General features: G+C 40.5%; 1 protein-coding gene across 1 annotated transcript in view; it reads right to left on the reverse strand.

Moving 5' to 3' along the window:
* The window catches only part of Tbc1d19 (TBC1 domain family member 19), a 123,335-nt gene that overhangs the window by 75,187 nt on the left and 33,494 nt on the right, over positions 1–14,654 (reverse strand). The window contains exons 5-11 of the mRNA XM_038348808.1: positions 11,417–11,491; positions 9,962–10,025; positions 8,408–8,454; positions 8,135–8,245; positions 4,266–4,338; positions 2,193–2,231; positions 953–1,065 (exon numbers count right to left, since the gene is read on the reverse strand). Coding sequence (XP_038204736.1) covers positions 953–1,065; positions 2,193–2,231; positions 4,266–4,338; positions 8,135–8,245; positions 8,408–8,454; positions 9,962–10,025; positions 11,417–11,491 — 522 coding nt within the window. The remainder of the gene's footprint in view (positions 1–952; positions 1,066–2,192; positions 2,232–4,265; positions 4,339–8,134; positions 8,246–8,407; positions 8,455–9,961; positions 10,026–11,416; positions 11,492–14,654) is intronic.

Raw genomic sequence — 14,654 nt, forward strand, 5'->3', positions numbered from 1 at the left:
TAAGCAATTTGCTCAGTGATATGTGTTCAGTAAGTTGAGGGAACTCTGAGTTTTAACCGGGTTTACTTAAATCATAGAACCTGTTACACTGCTAGTGTGACAGCGATTAAAAATCTCTAAGTGGGTGAACTGACAGCTATGTACAGTCACTGCATGTAGACAGCTACACATGTACACACAGTGAGAATACTGCAGGAGAAGCCAACGTCTTACACAGGTTCTCATTACTAAATTTATGACCCAGGTTGGAGATAAAATTCAGTTGGTAGAGTGTTTGCTTTGCATGACTGAAGCTCTAGGCTCCATCGCCAACATTAGAAAACAAAAAACACATGGTCTATTAGAGGTTTGGTCACTTCCTTTAATATTCATTGCATTTCCTGAAAAAATGATCATCTATTTGGATGATTCCCACATCATGTCAAATTTTAGAACTACAGGGATAGCACACACTTCAAAGGAAATCATAAAACCCAAGTGTGGCTGTGCATGCCTACAATCCCACCACTTTCAGAAGTGGAGAAAAGAGCATCAGGAGTTCAGGGCCAGCCTCAGCTACCTAAATGAGTTTTAAAGTAACATGGATACATGAAAGCCTACCAAAAAAAAACCCATAAAATCAAAATTCACAAAGAATTCACTTACTCGTTCACAGTTGCTCTTCTTCGTTACTTGCTATCATAACATCCCAATCTGTCACATCTTTGCTGATCTGAGTTCTTAAGATTTTACTTCTTGTTCTACTACAAATACATATGATCATACTATTTAAAGGTGTCTGCTGAGCACACTGATTAAATTCAATGTTATATCCTTCCTTACCTTAACACCACAGTGAGGGTGGGAATGAAAAGCGGGGTAAATAGCAAACTAGTTACTGGCTTTGGAAAAACCGGTATTTCTCAAACAAACTCCAACAACTCAAATTTGATCCTTCCTGCTTGCTTCTTACCTCAGGCTGACTGGAGATATTCAAAATGAGCGCCCAGAGCTCAGCTCTCAGTGCCGTGGGACTCCCTTGTCGTATGTACTGCTGGGCGGCGGCGCTATCCTGCTGCACCAGAACTGTCAAATGAACGTGATAACCCTGTTAGGATTCCCGCTGCCAGGAGCATCTCAGGATGGCCATGACCTCAGCCTCTGGAAGGGACACAACTGCATCCATCTTTTTCTCCCCTCACTCTCTATTCTGGGGTGGCCCTGCTACAAGAGTCTTGATCTCCTAGCTCCTCCTCAGCCTGCCCAGAGCCTTCAGTGCTTTCCCACAGCTCCACACATCTACAAGGACTCCCGAGCCTGGTGTCTGGCTTCTGTGACCAAGCAGAGCCTCATATTCAGAACCCGTCATTTCCATAAATGTATGCTACCAAGTCATGGAGCTTCTGGTATTTGAAAGCAGCACTGTACAAAACATGAGACATACTATGGATCCAATCTTTATCCGACAGCATCATTTTTTTCCTTCTTAAAGGGAAGAGTAAATTTTCTACTAAATGAAAAAGACATGATGAAAAGAAACAAAAAGGGCATAATAAATTTTAAAAGAACATTCTTTATTTGAATGTTTAATGAAAGAGGCCAAGCCTACAAAAAAGGTCTTTGAAATTAAGATGACTTTGAAAAACTGAAGTACATGACGATTACTGTCACTGATGGTTCGGTCTCACACAGCCTTCTTTGCACCTCAAAGACAGTAAAGGATTTATAGAAACAAGAAAAGAGTGCCCAAAAGATGAGCAATTGTTCCCCAGGATATGGAGACCCGCTATGCTTATTAAGCTTTATCATTGTGAGCTGTCAGCGGGATTGAAGAGCTCCATCCTCTCCTGATGCAGGAGCATGCCCTCATTAGCGCTAATGAAAGGTGTGTGGGTGCATTAAACAGGAAGCTCCTGCTTGATTGGGAGATGAAATTCTGCTCTTGAGTGCTCGCTCTCATGTGGCTGACGAATGTGGGTCTGCATTTCCTGTTCAGGAACCAGCTGTGTGCTTAATTTACATCGGCTAAGACAGCTAGCACGCTGCATTTGCTTCTAAATAAAGATTCCTGTTAGATTACCTGCTCGGTTAAATATTATGACTCTCCCGTGCTTCACTTTACAGAGAATAAATTTCAACCAAGGCTCTGTCATGGGACAGTTACCTAGAGCTGTCTCATTTTTATAGAACTTAATAAACCTGATTGAGCTTACCTTTTTGCCCAATACGTACATGTTCATTTTCAAAAAGTTCTAAAAATGTTAAAAGAAATAAAATTATTAGACACACACATGATCAACTACATTTAGAGTAAGAAGTATTTTTCCCCAGTGCTGATACTTTAATTATTTTTAAGGTTGGATAACTATCATAGAAAACATAAGAACTTGTTTGTTTATGGCTGAATCTTGCTGCCCAGGCTGGTCTTAATCTCATTAAGTAGGCTGGGGTGGTCTCAAGCTCACAACCCTGCTGCCTCAGCCTTCTGAGTTAAAGGCACCACGATCACACACTACCACTCTGGCTCTGAAAACTGGAATATGCAACCTAAATGTAGAAAACCTTCACCTAGGTAGCTAAAGGAGAGTTCGCACATTGAATTGGGGAACAAAAACGGACATATTAAGTTTTCTTTTGTTAAAACAGAATATATTCTTATACAAAAATATTTCTATACATTTAGAAAAATTCAAAGAAAGATTGTTTTTAACATCATTCCAGTGGCTGGAGAGATGGCTCAGGGTTAAGAGCTGTTGCTGCTCATTGGAGAGGACCTGAGACCTATTCACAGAAACCATGTCAGCTGCTCCCAACCACCTGCAGACTCCAGCTCCAAGGGAGTTAGCGCCTGCCTCTGGTTCTGTGGGCACCCTCACACACACAGTCACACAATTACACAGACACAAACATACAGAAGTGTGTGTACACACACTACATAAATAATGCAAAATAGTTGATAAAGAAAAATTCCTTGAATTAAAAACTTTAACAACCTTGTTAGCACTTCATGTACCAAGTTCAATTCCACTCCGCTGCGCATCAGAATCTACCACAGCCTGTCCCTTGTACGTAGAAGCCCTGCCTTGTGGATGCTGCTTAAGAATTTTCATTGGAACAGCTGCTTTTTAAAGTGTCAATCATAGTGCAAACAGACTCATCAACTATGACATATTAAACTCTGTTCACAGAAAAATGAAAGAATACCATCAAGGGAGTTTTGACAAGGTAAGTCTCTAAAGTATTTGTAGTGTGTGTGTGTGTGTGTGTGTGTGTGTGTGTGTGTGTGGCGGAGGGCTTATATCCAGAATTTATAAAGACAGCCTTACAGAGAAAGGCACTTGCCAGACACAAAAGGCCAAGAGTTTGAGAGGCTTCTTTATCAACAATCAATTGACCAGGAAACATAAAGAAACTGCTTGACCACATTAGTCATCAAAAAAAATAAATAAATAAATAAATAAAACCAATATAAAAGATGGAGCCACTGCAGTGGTAAAAACAAAAAAAGACTTGATTTTTTTTTTCAAGGCAGGATTTCTCTGTAGCTTAGGAACCTGTCCTGGAACTAACTCTGTAGACCAGGTTGGCCTCGACTTATAGAGATACACCTGCCTCTGCCTCCCGAGTGCTGGGATTAAAGGCATGCGCCACCACCGCCCGGCTAAGACTGGAAATTTAAATGAAGAAAAGTATGGACCAAATGAACATCTCATACAAAGTTGATGAGAGTGTAAGCTGGCATGGTAACTTTGGAAAACTAGCCGTGTCTACTGACATGCGTGTGCACATGATTCAACCACCAGCTCACTCTCAGGTGTGTGCCCTGAGATGTACAACACATCAAATGGCTTGTCACAGCAGAACAATTGATGATAACCAGATGGTGGGAATAATTCAAATGGCCATCAACATCAGACAAGCTAGACAGCAATATTTACATCTGGTGAACCACAATATAAAAACTGAGAAATAATAATTTTTCTCCATAACACTATGTATCTTATACATAATAGTAAGCTGAAGAAACCAGATATAAGTGGGTGCTGTGAATAATTCCAAACAGGTCACCCTATGGTGCTGCAGGCAGGATCGCTGTTACTATGGGGATGGCAGAGTCTGTATCTGGGCCCGGGGGAGGGGGGAGGTCTAAGCTACTGTAATATGCTGTTTCTTGATTGGGTTGCACGGTGTGTCCACTTTGTAAACCACTGATCTGCATACAGACGACTTGTGTACTTGGAAGCTATCACTTGCCACTAATTAAATGTCCCATGGGAAGTACTAACCAGGAGGCACTTGTGTAGAATCATCTATACCCAGTTGTCCTGTAGTTAAGCCAAGTTCTACAAAGCATTCTTTCTGAAAAATAACATATGAAGAATTAGCACACATCTCAGACTCTGGTGCGTGAGAAAAGGTTAACAAGTCAAAAAAATCACATGTAAAATGAATCTCTGTTTCAATCAAATACTAAAAACTAAAAGAACAGTAATAGGCTCTAGGCATTAGGAGCAGAATGAGCTCAGTGGAGCATTGCACAGGTGGCTCTGCATCATTTTCATGTGAAATGAATATGACTAGAAGAGTCATGGCATTTAGAAAAACAGTATACACAATGAAAAAAGAAACTTAAACATACACTATTTTTCCAGTGCAGGGGCTTTGGTAATATTTTCTTTCTATCACTTTTTCCTTTCTAAATATTTTTACTTTGAATACTTAGTAGTATGAATGCTGGCATTGTCTTCAATTTTTTTCCTTGATTTTTCTTCTTTAGGTAACACACAAGTCAGCATAGTAAAAGACGATACCGATCCTTCTGGGTAAAGGCATAGCGATGCTCCAACCTTTCCTAAAGCAAGCAAGCACATGCACACAGCACACATGAACACAGCCCCCCCATGCACACACGCACACGTGTGCACACAGAGACACTCACTCACTCATCACACTCAGCAATTCTATTTAACATTGTCCAAAATTACCAACATAAACTTCTGGGTTTTCTATGATTTGGCATCTTACTCTGATGATAAAAAGCCAAACCACAAATATCCAAAACAAGTTCATTTTTGAGCAAAACTGAACTATTAAGTGCTCAGCTAAATAAGGATGAATTAGAATTATTCATAATAGCTTCCTTCACTTATCTAGCAATGTCCTAGGACAATAATCACATCTGTATTTTGTAAGCATAGAAAACCCCATGTTAATCATATTATTATTCTATTATTTTATTCTACAAGTAATTAAATATTTCTATTAATAGTTGCTTCAGTTCTTTATAACTATTCTGACTGGTAAGCCATACCTCAGTCTCCTTTAAAATTGAGTGAATTTTAATTTTTCCAGATTTTATCTGATAGTGAGTTTCAGGATTCTTCCATTTCAACCACTGTCTTCCATTACTTTATGACTTTTCCTTCACTGAATCATTACTGTTAATGATTATGCATCTCAGTTTAAAATAGCATTTATCCGGATACTAAAACACAAATCTATGGTCAATAAACACTTGGATGCCGGGCTCTGTAGTCAAGATGAAGCGCTCTCCTCAGGACACGTGAGATCTGGGTGCTCACTTTCCATGGCACCGCTCTGGACTGTGTTTCACTCAGCATCAGCAATAATCAGATTCCCATTGAAACTGACCATAGGGAGTGTGCCTCCTCAGAAGCCTTCCTTACTGTTCCAGGCTGGCAAAAGGAATTCTCAATACATTATCTTTTCTCAGCCTTTATCTAGACTAGACTAGACTAGACTAGAGCTGTCCTTTTCCTGGCTGTCCATCCCTCTACTAGCCTATAGCACTTTGAGGATGAGAACTGTCTCTTAGTACTAAGTACTAAGCTAAGTACTGAGCTCCCCAGTACTTATCAAAGCACCTGGCCCAGCAAATACTGAGTACCAGTGTCTAGTCCCATCTGGCTGCTCCAATAAATTAGTCACCAGCTCTCTTTAGAGACAGTAGATCTCCATTTCTAGAAATTTCCTTGTAATGTGAAAGAGTATACAATCCAGGAATTCGGAGTCAGAATCACCCTGACCCAGTCAAAGGATGGCAGGGACTCGTCTAATGACTACAGATGAGGAGTAACCATACCCTGCATGCTACCACACAGACCTGGCAGGCAAGATGCGCCCCACTGGTGCAACAAAGGTGTGATTGTTATGCTGTAACTAACTATTCTCTGACGGAACTTGAGGGCCTGCTCCACAGAAGAACTGTCATGCCTGATGCTAACAATCCTTGTCAGAATCCAGATCAGAGGCCACAGAGTACAACCTGCAATTGTTATTTTTCCCAACAAATACTATTCTAACCATAGAAAAGGAGAATTTCTAGAAATGTCAATGAAGAGAAAAAAAGAGAAGGGAAAAGACTCTCCCGACACCCAAAACAGACCAATCCAAGACTGGAGCCAGAGCTCAAGACTACTGGACACCAGGGCTGGAACTGACATGCTTGCTGTTTTCTGCTTGCGGGGCCAAGCCAGGGCCTGTTCTCTAACACCTACTAGTGGTCCTTCTGTAAATTCATAGTCTCAAGCTCATTCACTCTCATTGTCTTTCCCTATGCCTCTCTTTCTGGTCTCTGAACTCATTGCCTCATGCTCTCAAACTGCAGCCGTTTAAATATCTGGGAATTTTAATCATCACTCCACTCTGGGAAAAAAGCAAGAAAAACGTGATTGGGAACTACGCAGCAAAGAGTTCCCTGGAGTGTGGTGGGCCACGCTGTTAGACAACTCCTTAGCCAGACAATTGTGCTGTATATAAGGGTTCTCCAAACCTCCACCAGCTTTTCTGGTGCCCTAGAGTAGGTGGAGGGTGGAGAAGCATAGCAGCAGGGATAAGAATAGCAGTCTCACTATTCCAGAGACTTCACTTGATCCCTGTGTGAAAGACGTCTCTCTTCCTTCTGCACATCAGAGGTTTGACTCTGGAGTGGGCAGGAGTTCTGCGAGACAGTCCTCCACAGAGCCTCCACTCTCAGCCCTACGGGTTGCCCTGGCGAGAGTACCCATGGTATCTCTGACCCTTGAGCCTTCCCAAAGTTCTACAAAGAAAACCATTTGCTTCTTTTGTCAGTCAATATCTACTGAAGAAAGAAAAGGCATGCCACGGATGTCAAGAGGAAAAAACAGGAGTGGCAAATGCAGAAAGCAACCATGGCTTCTAGGAACGTGAACTAAATACAAGTAAGAATCAGAAAAGTGTCCTCCAGTGCTCAAGGCCATGATCAAGACCAGGGTGGGAAAAAAACTGCCAAGAAAAGCAGGCCGGAGCTGGGCCGTGGACAACATTATTATACATAGGGACCAGAAGGGATACAACCTTCTCCTGCTGACGCCTTTCAAATGGCCCTCCAAAATCAACTTTCTAGTGACAAAATAACAGGAGGTCTGCCGGCAAACAGAGAATAATCCAGATCTAGCCGGATGCAGCAGATCGCAGACTGGAAGACGTGGAGCCCGCAGACGGAGTGGTGCGCACGCACCTCTCACCCACAGTTCCTGTCTGGTCTGACTTCTCCGGCTTTAGGTCAAAACCAAAAAAAAAAAAAAAAAAAAAAAAGAAAAAAAAAAAAAGGTTATTTATCACGACCTCTGCATCTTTCAAGTTCAGAGTGTCACCACAGACGCGCCGACAGCGCTGCGTCCTTTATTGTTTTGGAATGAGTGACAGAAGGAGTGATGACAACATAGCTCTGCCATCAGGAAACCTCACAATTAATTTTAAAAACTAATGCCTCCCCAAAAAGATGGGTTCCTGAGCAAGTGCAGTTTCTCTTGGTGAATCGCCATGCTCAGGGCTCCAGGAAAGCTGATTAAATTAAACAGCATGTGCTTTTTTACATATCCTTTGATAAATCTATTTGTTCCAATTTACAGTTACACATCAGACACCTGAGACCCAGCAGACCCCCTCATAAATATCTGCTCTTTATTGAAATAATGGGCAAAACATTTATAGGTCAATGTAAGCTTGCTTTGGCTTACAGCAAACTTGCTCTTTCTGTGTGCATGTTTCCAGCTAAAAGCTATCAAATTAGTAATATGTCCATGACTTCTTAAAACAGATATATGCTGCATCAAAATTTTTTTCTAGTGGTTATTAGAACATTAATTTATTCTTCAATGTCAATACTTACCAATTCAGGGATGTCTTTTACTTTCAGAGGAACTTGGATTAAACCCAAATGAGTCCTAAAACTAAGAGAATCACCATTTTCATAATTTGGGTTGCGGAGATTAATTAATACCTTTAAAAGTAAACAACAAGCCTGGTTAGTTTTTTGTATAGGTTTGCCCTTGCCAAACATGGTAATACTTGTTGTAAAACCATAGGTTAAAAAGCCATTTTGGGTCATGCACAAGCTTCACCTACATCCATCATATTTACATAACTATCCCACAGAACATACCTCAAGAAAGTCCTTAGGAGCATAAACAGGCCGAAAAAGGCTTAAATCTGGGATGAGTTAGAGTAAAACAAAATTTCAGTTAATACATGAGATGAACAATAAATATTAATGTCACTTTACTGTGTTTCTATAGAGGTGAAGCACATATGTGTTAAGTACTGATTATTTGTTGTACAATGTGTGAAACACTGGGAAAAAAGAAATAAAAACACAATCCTTGACAACTTAAACAACATATTATAGAAAATCTTAAGAGTTTCATATAAAGATTCTGTATGAGAATTTTCAAAGTATTTAGAATACTAATAATGCATTCATAGTGAATCCATCCGCTTGTGTTAACTGCCCTGATTTCAGGTGCAACATTTCCTATCATAGGAAATGCTTGTCTGGCTAGCAGACTAGTTTGAGCAGTGGGGGCCACAGGACATGGGCAGTCATGTATACATCTGTCCACGTAATTATAGGCATCTACAACACACAGTTGTTACTCATTATATAGTTCTAAATCTGGCTATATATTAAATTTAAAATGAGACAAAATACAATTTAAAACCATCTTAATTCTTGACATTTACTTTTCATTGGTTAATCTCCTTAGCATCTCAGCCAAATTAATCTTACAGTATTTCTAATTTCACTAAAAGACAAGTCTCGGGAAGCTATTAAATGAATTTTATTTACCTGTTTTTTAATTTCAGCATTTATTAATTGCATAAACTGATGGACTTCATTACGACATTTCATACATGGGAATAGCATATTCTCATTACTTCAATCCCCTATCACTATCCCTGTCCCCACTGTCCCACTCTCTCTAGCTCCAAGCCCTCCTTCTGCTTTCATGTATGATCTCTATTGCCTTTCTCTTTAATTATTATTGTTACATGCATATATACATATAAATCTATAAACACAACCAACCAAGTCCATTTAGTGTTGCTGATAAGCATGTTTTTAGGGCAGAATACTTGATATTAGATAACTGCTTGGGGCATCCCTAGGGAAGGCCAGTTTTCCCTCTCTCTTAGCAGATCTTAACCGTCTACAGTCCTTTCTTTAGGAGTGGGGTCTTCATGAGATTTTCCCCACCCACACTGGCATAGCAACTAGTGTTGTCCTTGCTCAGGTCTTGTTTAGGCCACCCTGCTGTGCTGTTGTCATTCCATGGGTACAGCTGCCCTGTCCTACATAGAAGGTCCAATCCCACAGCGGATCTCCTGGCCCTCTGTCTTTTACAATCTTTCCCCCAGCTGATAAATCTACTAACAAAACTGCTAACCTAAGGGAACATCCTAGAAGAGGGGATAAAAAGATTATATACGTTTTTTAATAAAAATGTTTTAAAATGATATCTGAAAAAAACAAAAAGTGATTTAATGTTGGCTAAAGAATAGAAAACACAGCCCAAAGTTGGGAATTCTTAAGCTGCAAACTAAAAACCAACAAATCAGACAGCGGGGAATTAGTGGAGCTGGAAGGTTGCACACCTTCAAAGGAAGCAGTACATTATTTCAGTCAAAAGACAAATCCTGCAGGCAATCCTTCACATACCTGGCTCATCAGTCCCCATTTCATTCCATTTATTCAGAAGTTCTTTCTGTTCTCCAACTGGTCTCTAAAAATTGTTTAATTAGTTTCAAAATCAGTAACTTATTCAAAAGTTTAAAAAAGGTACCACAGCATATGAGAAACAAATTAAAATGGAAAACTTATTTGGAATTACACTTAAATTAACTTTTAAAATTATTAAAACATATCTAGTCTCAATGGCTTAGTTAGGACTTGGTGCCAATGAGTCCAATACAGAAGGTAAATGATCAGACTGGCCAGTAAACCTCACAAAGAACTGCCTGCTCCTCCTCCACACCACATCCTATGGTTCTCACCCCATCAGCAAGCTCAGAAACGCATGGCAAGAAGACTGGCTGAGGAAATATGACAGATTCAGTAGCATGGTATCCCACTACATATCCAGACAGATTTTCAACTAAGTTTTTTCTATATACTACCCTGGTGAGTTCTCCTTGGCTCTCATCAAAAGCCTATGCTCCCGATCTAGTCAATAGTGGAGGATAACTGGCAGGGAGAGAAGGAGATGAAGGGGAACTCATTCTCTCCTACTTGTCAGCATCCACAGCATCTAGAACAGACTCCCTGTGACTTTTCTCTTATTTCCAACCTCTCCCACCATTAAGTAAGGGCTAGATCTAACTATAACCCCATGTCTGCAGAGATACAACAAATCATTCTACATTCCTTCTACTAACACTGACAATCTTATCATACTGCCAATGACAGGACTGCAGTCATCAAGGCCTTCGAGGAACAGTGCTCTTGTGTTCACCAACTCAGAACGTACAAAGACTAGACGTCATTAAAATCGTGAAGGTACACTCACTCCTTACAGCTGTGGTAGTTTGAGTGAGATGGCCCCTAAGGTCTTGGCCATTGAAATACTTGGTCTTCCCACTGGTGGCGCTATTTGTGGAGGTTAAGGGGTATGGCCTTACTGAACAAAGTATGTCACTGAGGGTGCACGCTTTGTGAGCCAAAGGTTTGCACCATTCCCAATTCGCTGATTCCTGCTTGCACTCTCAGCTGGTGCTCCCGTCACAACGCCTGCCTATGGCCTGCCATGCTTCCCACTGTGATAGTGATGGACTCTACCCTTCTGGGTCAGTAAGCTCCAAATAAACCCTTCTTTCTATAACTTGCCTTGGTCACACTGTTTTAGCACAAAATAGCAAAGAAACTAAGACAACAGACAAATGTCTAAGTAGGGCTATAGTATAGGTTCATTATAACAATCACTAGAGTTATACAAAGTAAGAATATGTATAAGACATAAACAAACATTTGACACTTACAGATTTTCATTAAAAAAGAAACCTGATATACCAGTAAATGAAGGCTAACAAGGCAAAAAATTATACAACTTTGTGACATTTTTCAGTATTTAACTCACAAAAGTATTTCAACAGAAAATGTTAAAAATGTTAAATTTACCTTTCGTGCCAATGGGATACTGAGCTCAGTGCACATACTATTTAAACTCTTCAAGATTCTTTTTTCCCAACTTCCCTGAAACAAAAGGAACAATCATTGTTTTTCATTAGCAATATCTACTCTAATAAGAAAATATATTATTATGAGATTCACAGACATGGCAAAGATAGTTGTCCTCATTAGTTCACTCAACAAACACTGATTACTTCTCGCTCTGCATCAGATACTGTTAATTGCTATGACAATTAACTCTACTGTAGTTTGGATAGTCAGTGCTCTTGGGCCCATATATTAAAGTTTTGAACCCCAGCCAAACTCGGTGGAGAGAAAGGGGAACTTTTTGAGAACTAGAGTGATAAGTCCTTTAAGGCATTGGGAGGGTGTCCTGCTGGGCATTTTGGGGACTGATAGACATTCACATGGTGTATTTTGAGTTTCTGTAAGCAGATAAGGACTCAATGGATTCCACCAGGAAGCATGGACTCCATTGCATACTGTCCAGGTCAAGGTCCAGTCTACCATGACCATTTTGGTGAAGTGAGGCAGAGTGACCACCTCATCAGTTGCCATGAGTATTGGACAAATGGCCACATGTGAAACCCTAAGTTGCTGGCACACAGACCTCTGTGTGCTACAAGCACTAGTTTAAAAGAAAACTGACCCACTTATAAGCACTGTACTTGTAGTAGTTTCTCCATATACTGCTTTCTTCAAATACACCAAAGTAGTTCCCAAGGCTTCTTATACAGAAATGGGGTTTTACAATCATGGAAGTTTAAATAACACTGGATAAAAAATTTTAAATGTTTAAATTTCACTTAATCCAATGTTGTTCAAACTTACATGGCTCTAGAAGTCAGAAAAGCTGCAATTCTTAATTCAACATCAACTAGGTTCCTGCTGCATAACAGGCAGGAGAGCAGACGCCATGGGCGCAAAGATGCCACAAGTGTTCTCTGGGAACACACAGCTGGTCGGGAAGGTGTGCAGAGAAACAGTTGCTGCAGCTTATGCTAAGGGCTATAAAGCAGAGAGCTGTGAGGGAAGGGAGGGGCAGAGCCTTTCACCGGGGGTACTGGACAACGACATCAGAGAAACGATGCCACCTAAATTGAACCTCACAAAATAGATGGCATCTTGATAACACAAAGTAAGCAGAAAGCTCTTGCTAGGACAGAAAAAAAACAAAATGCAAACAGCGTTCATAATGTAGAAGAAAAGGACACAATGACCTAGATGAGCGCATAGGACAATCACGCAGCAGCAGAGGATAGTAACATGGAAGGGGAAGCCGAAGACAGACAAGGAAGTTCTTAAATGCTAAGCTTTAGGTTAGGAGCTCCACTTCCTAGACAACTGGGAATCACAGAGGTGCAATAAATGGCCTAGTTTATGAGACAATCACAACACTCTCAACAAAGGTCGGGACAGACACTAAAGATGAGTGAGACACTAGTAGAATTATAAGTTATCAAAGCATGGTGACATTTTGGTACAGTCTAAATGGAAGGCAGATACTAAGTAAAAAGTATTAAATTACTAGCTTGCAGAAAATTAATCTATTAAAAGTTAAATGAATGATTTTGGACTAATTATTAAGAGAATTAAGTGACTTCCTGACCCCTAAGTTGTCAACAGTTTGAGAGGAGACAACAGACAGTAGAAGTACCATTACGTCAAGGACTTGAACAGCAAACAAAAGAAGTCTAAAGGAGCAAAAGATTAGGAGGCACGGAGGGAACGTGATAAAATAGTAGTCATGAGATCTAGACTAAGTGGGCTCCATGGAAACTGGAGAAAAGTGCTCAACAGGACAAGGAACTGAACTGGCTTTTCTATGGACAGGAAGTAAAGAAAGAAAGACTGACATTGATTAGGAGAATATTCTTGTAGTTTGAATACAAAATGTTCCTCTACAAGCTATGTATTAACTGGGAGTCAATAGTGGGAAAGTGGTTGGATCCTGAGGGTTCTGTCCTAATGAATTAAACTGATGGATTTATAATAAAATTTCATTATTGGAAGATAGTGAAAGAAAGGAGGTGGGTCCTAATGGGAGGAGTTAGGTCACTGGGAACACATCCTATAAAGATGTGTTTTGTCCTCTACCCCTTATCCTTATCTGTTTCTATCTGATGTAAGGTGAGAAAATCTGTTCCTCAACAGCCTTCTGCTATACCATGGCCCAGTGCACAGGAGCTAACTGATCATGCTCTGAAGCTTTTGGAGCTGCGAGCCACAAACTTTCCCCTCCTCTTGAGTTTTTCTTCCAGATATTTGTCACAGTGATGAAAAACCTAATAGAAAATTGGTACCAGGAACAGGGTCATTACTATGAGAAAAACTGGCCATATGGTTTATGGTAAGAACCAGGAGGAAAAAGAAACAGATCAGAACAATTTACAAATATTGACGTTTAGTCAGAAAAATCTATGTAAAATTGGGATTAGGGCAGGTTTGTTTTCTGAAGAGATTCACACTATTAAAAAGAAGCCAGATATTTGAAATTGAGACAAGTCAGACATCTTAAAGGCATCTCAGGAACTGGCCAAAGCCCACCTATGACAAACTCAAAATTACAAAAGGTACAATCATTTGAAAGGTTTTTCTCATGAGAATAGAGCACCCATGAGACAGGGTGCTGTTGGTACAGAGTCCCTGTGCTCAGCTGGCCAGGGAGACAGAGGCTGCTGCAGGTACAGTCCAGAGAGACCTGGTTATCACTCAAGCTGAGGCAACCTTGTTGTCATTCATGGGATATTGACTTTGCAAGCATGCAAAATATAAGCAATCCATTGTCATGGAGGCATCTAGCCAGATTTCAAATAAGTATATGCCTGTTGGAGGAAGGTGCTTGTTTGTCTCTGCTGCTTAGCCCCAAAATAATCACACAGAAACTGTATTAATTAAATCACTGCTTGGCCCATTAGCACTAGCTACTTAGTGGCTAACTCTTACATCTTAATTAAACCCATCTCCATTAATCTGTGCATCACCACAAGGTCGTGGCCTACCAGCAAAGTTTCAGCATGTCTGTTTCCAGCAGCGGCTCCATGGCTTCTCCCTGACTCTGCCTTCTTTCTCCCAGCATTCAGTTTAATTTTCCCCATCAACCTAAGTTCTGCCCTATCAACAGGCCAAGGCAGTTTCTTTATTCACCAATGGTATTCACAGCATACAGTGGGGACTCCCACATCAGATGCCAGGAATGTGAAATATATGAGAGAAAAGCCAGCAT

The sequence above is a fragment of the Arvicola amphibius genome, chromosome 1 (genome assembly GCF_903992535.2).
Source record: "Arvicola amphibius chromosome 1, mArvAmp1.2, whole genome shotgun sequence".
Taxonomy (NCBI): Eukaryota; Metazoa; Chordata; class Mammalia; order Rodentia; family Cricetidae; genus Arvicola; species Arvicola amphibius.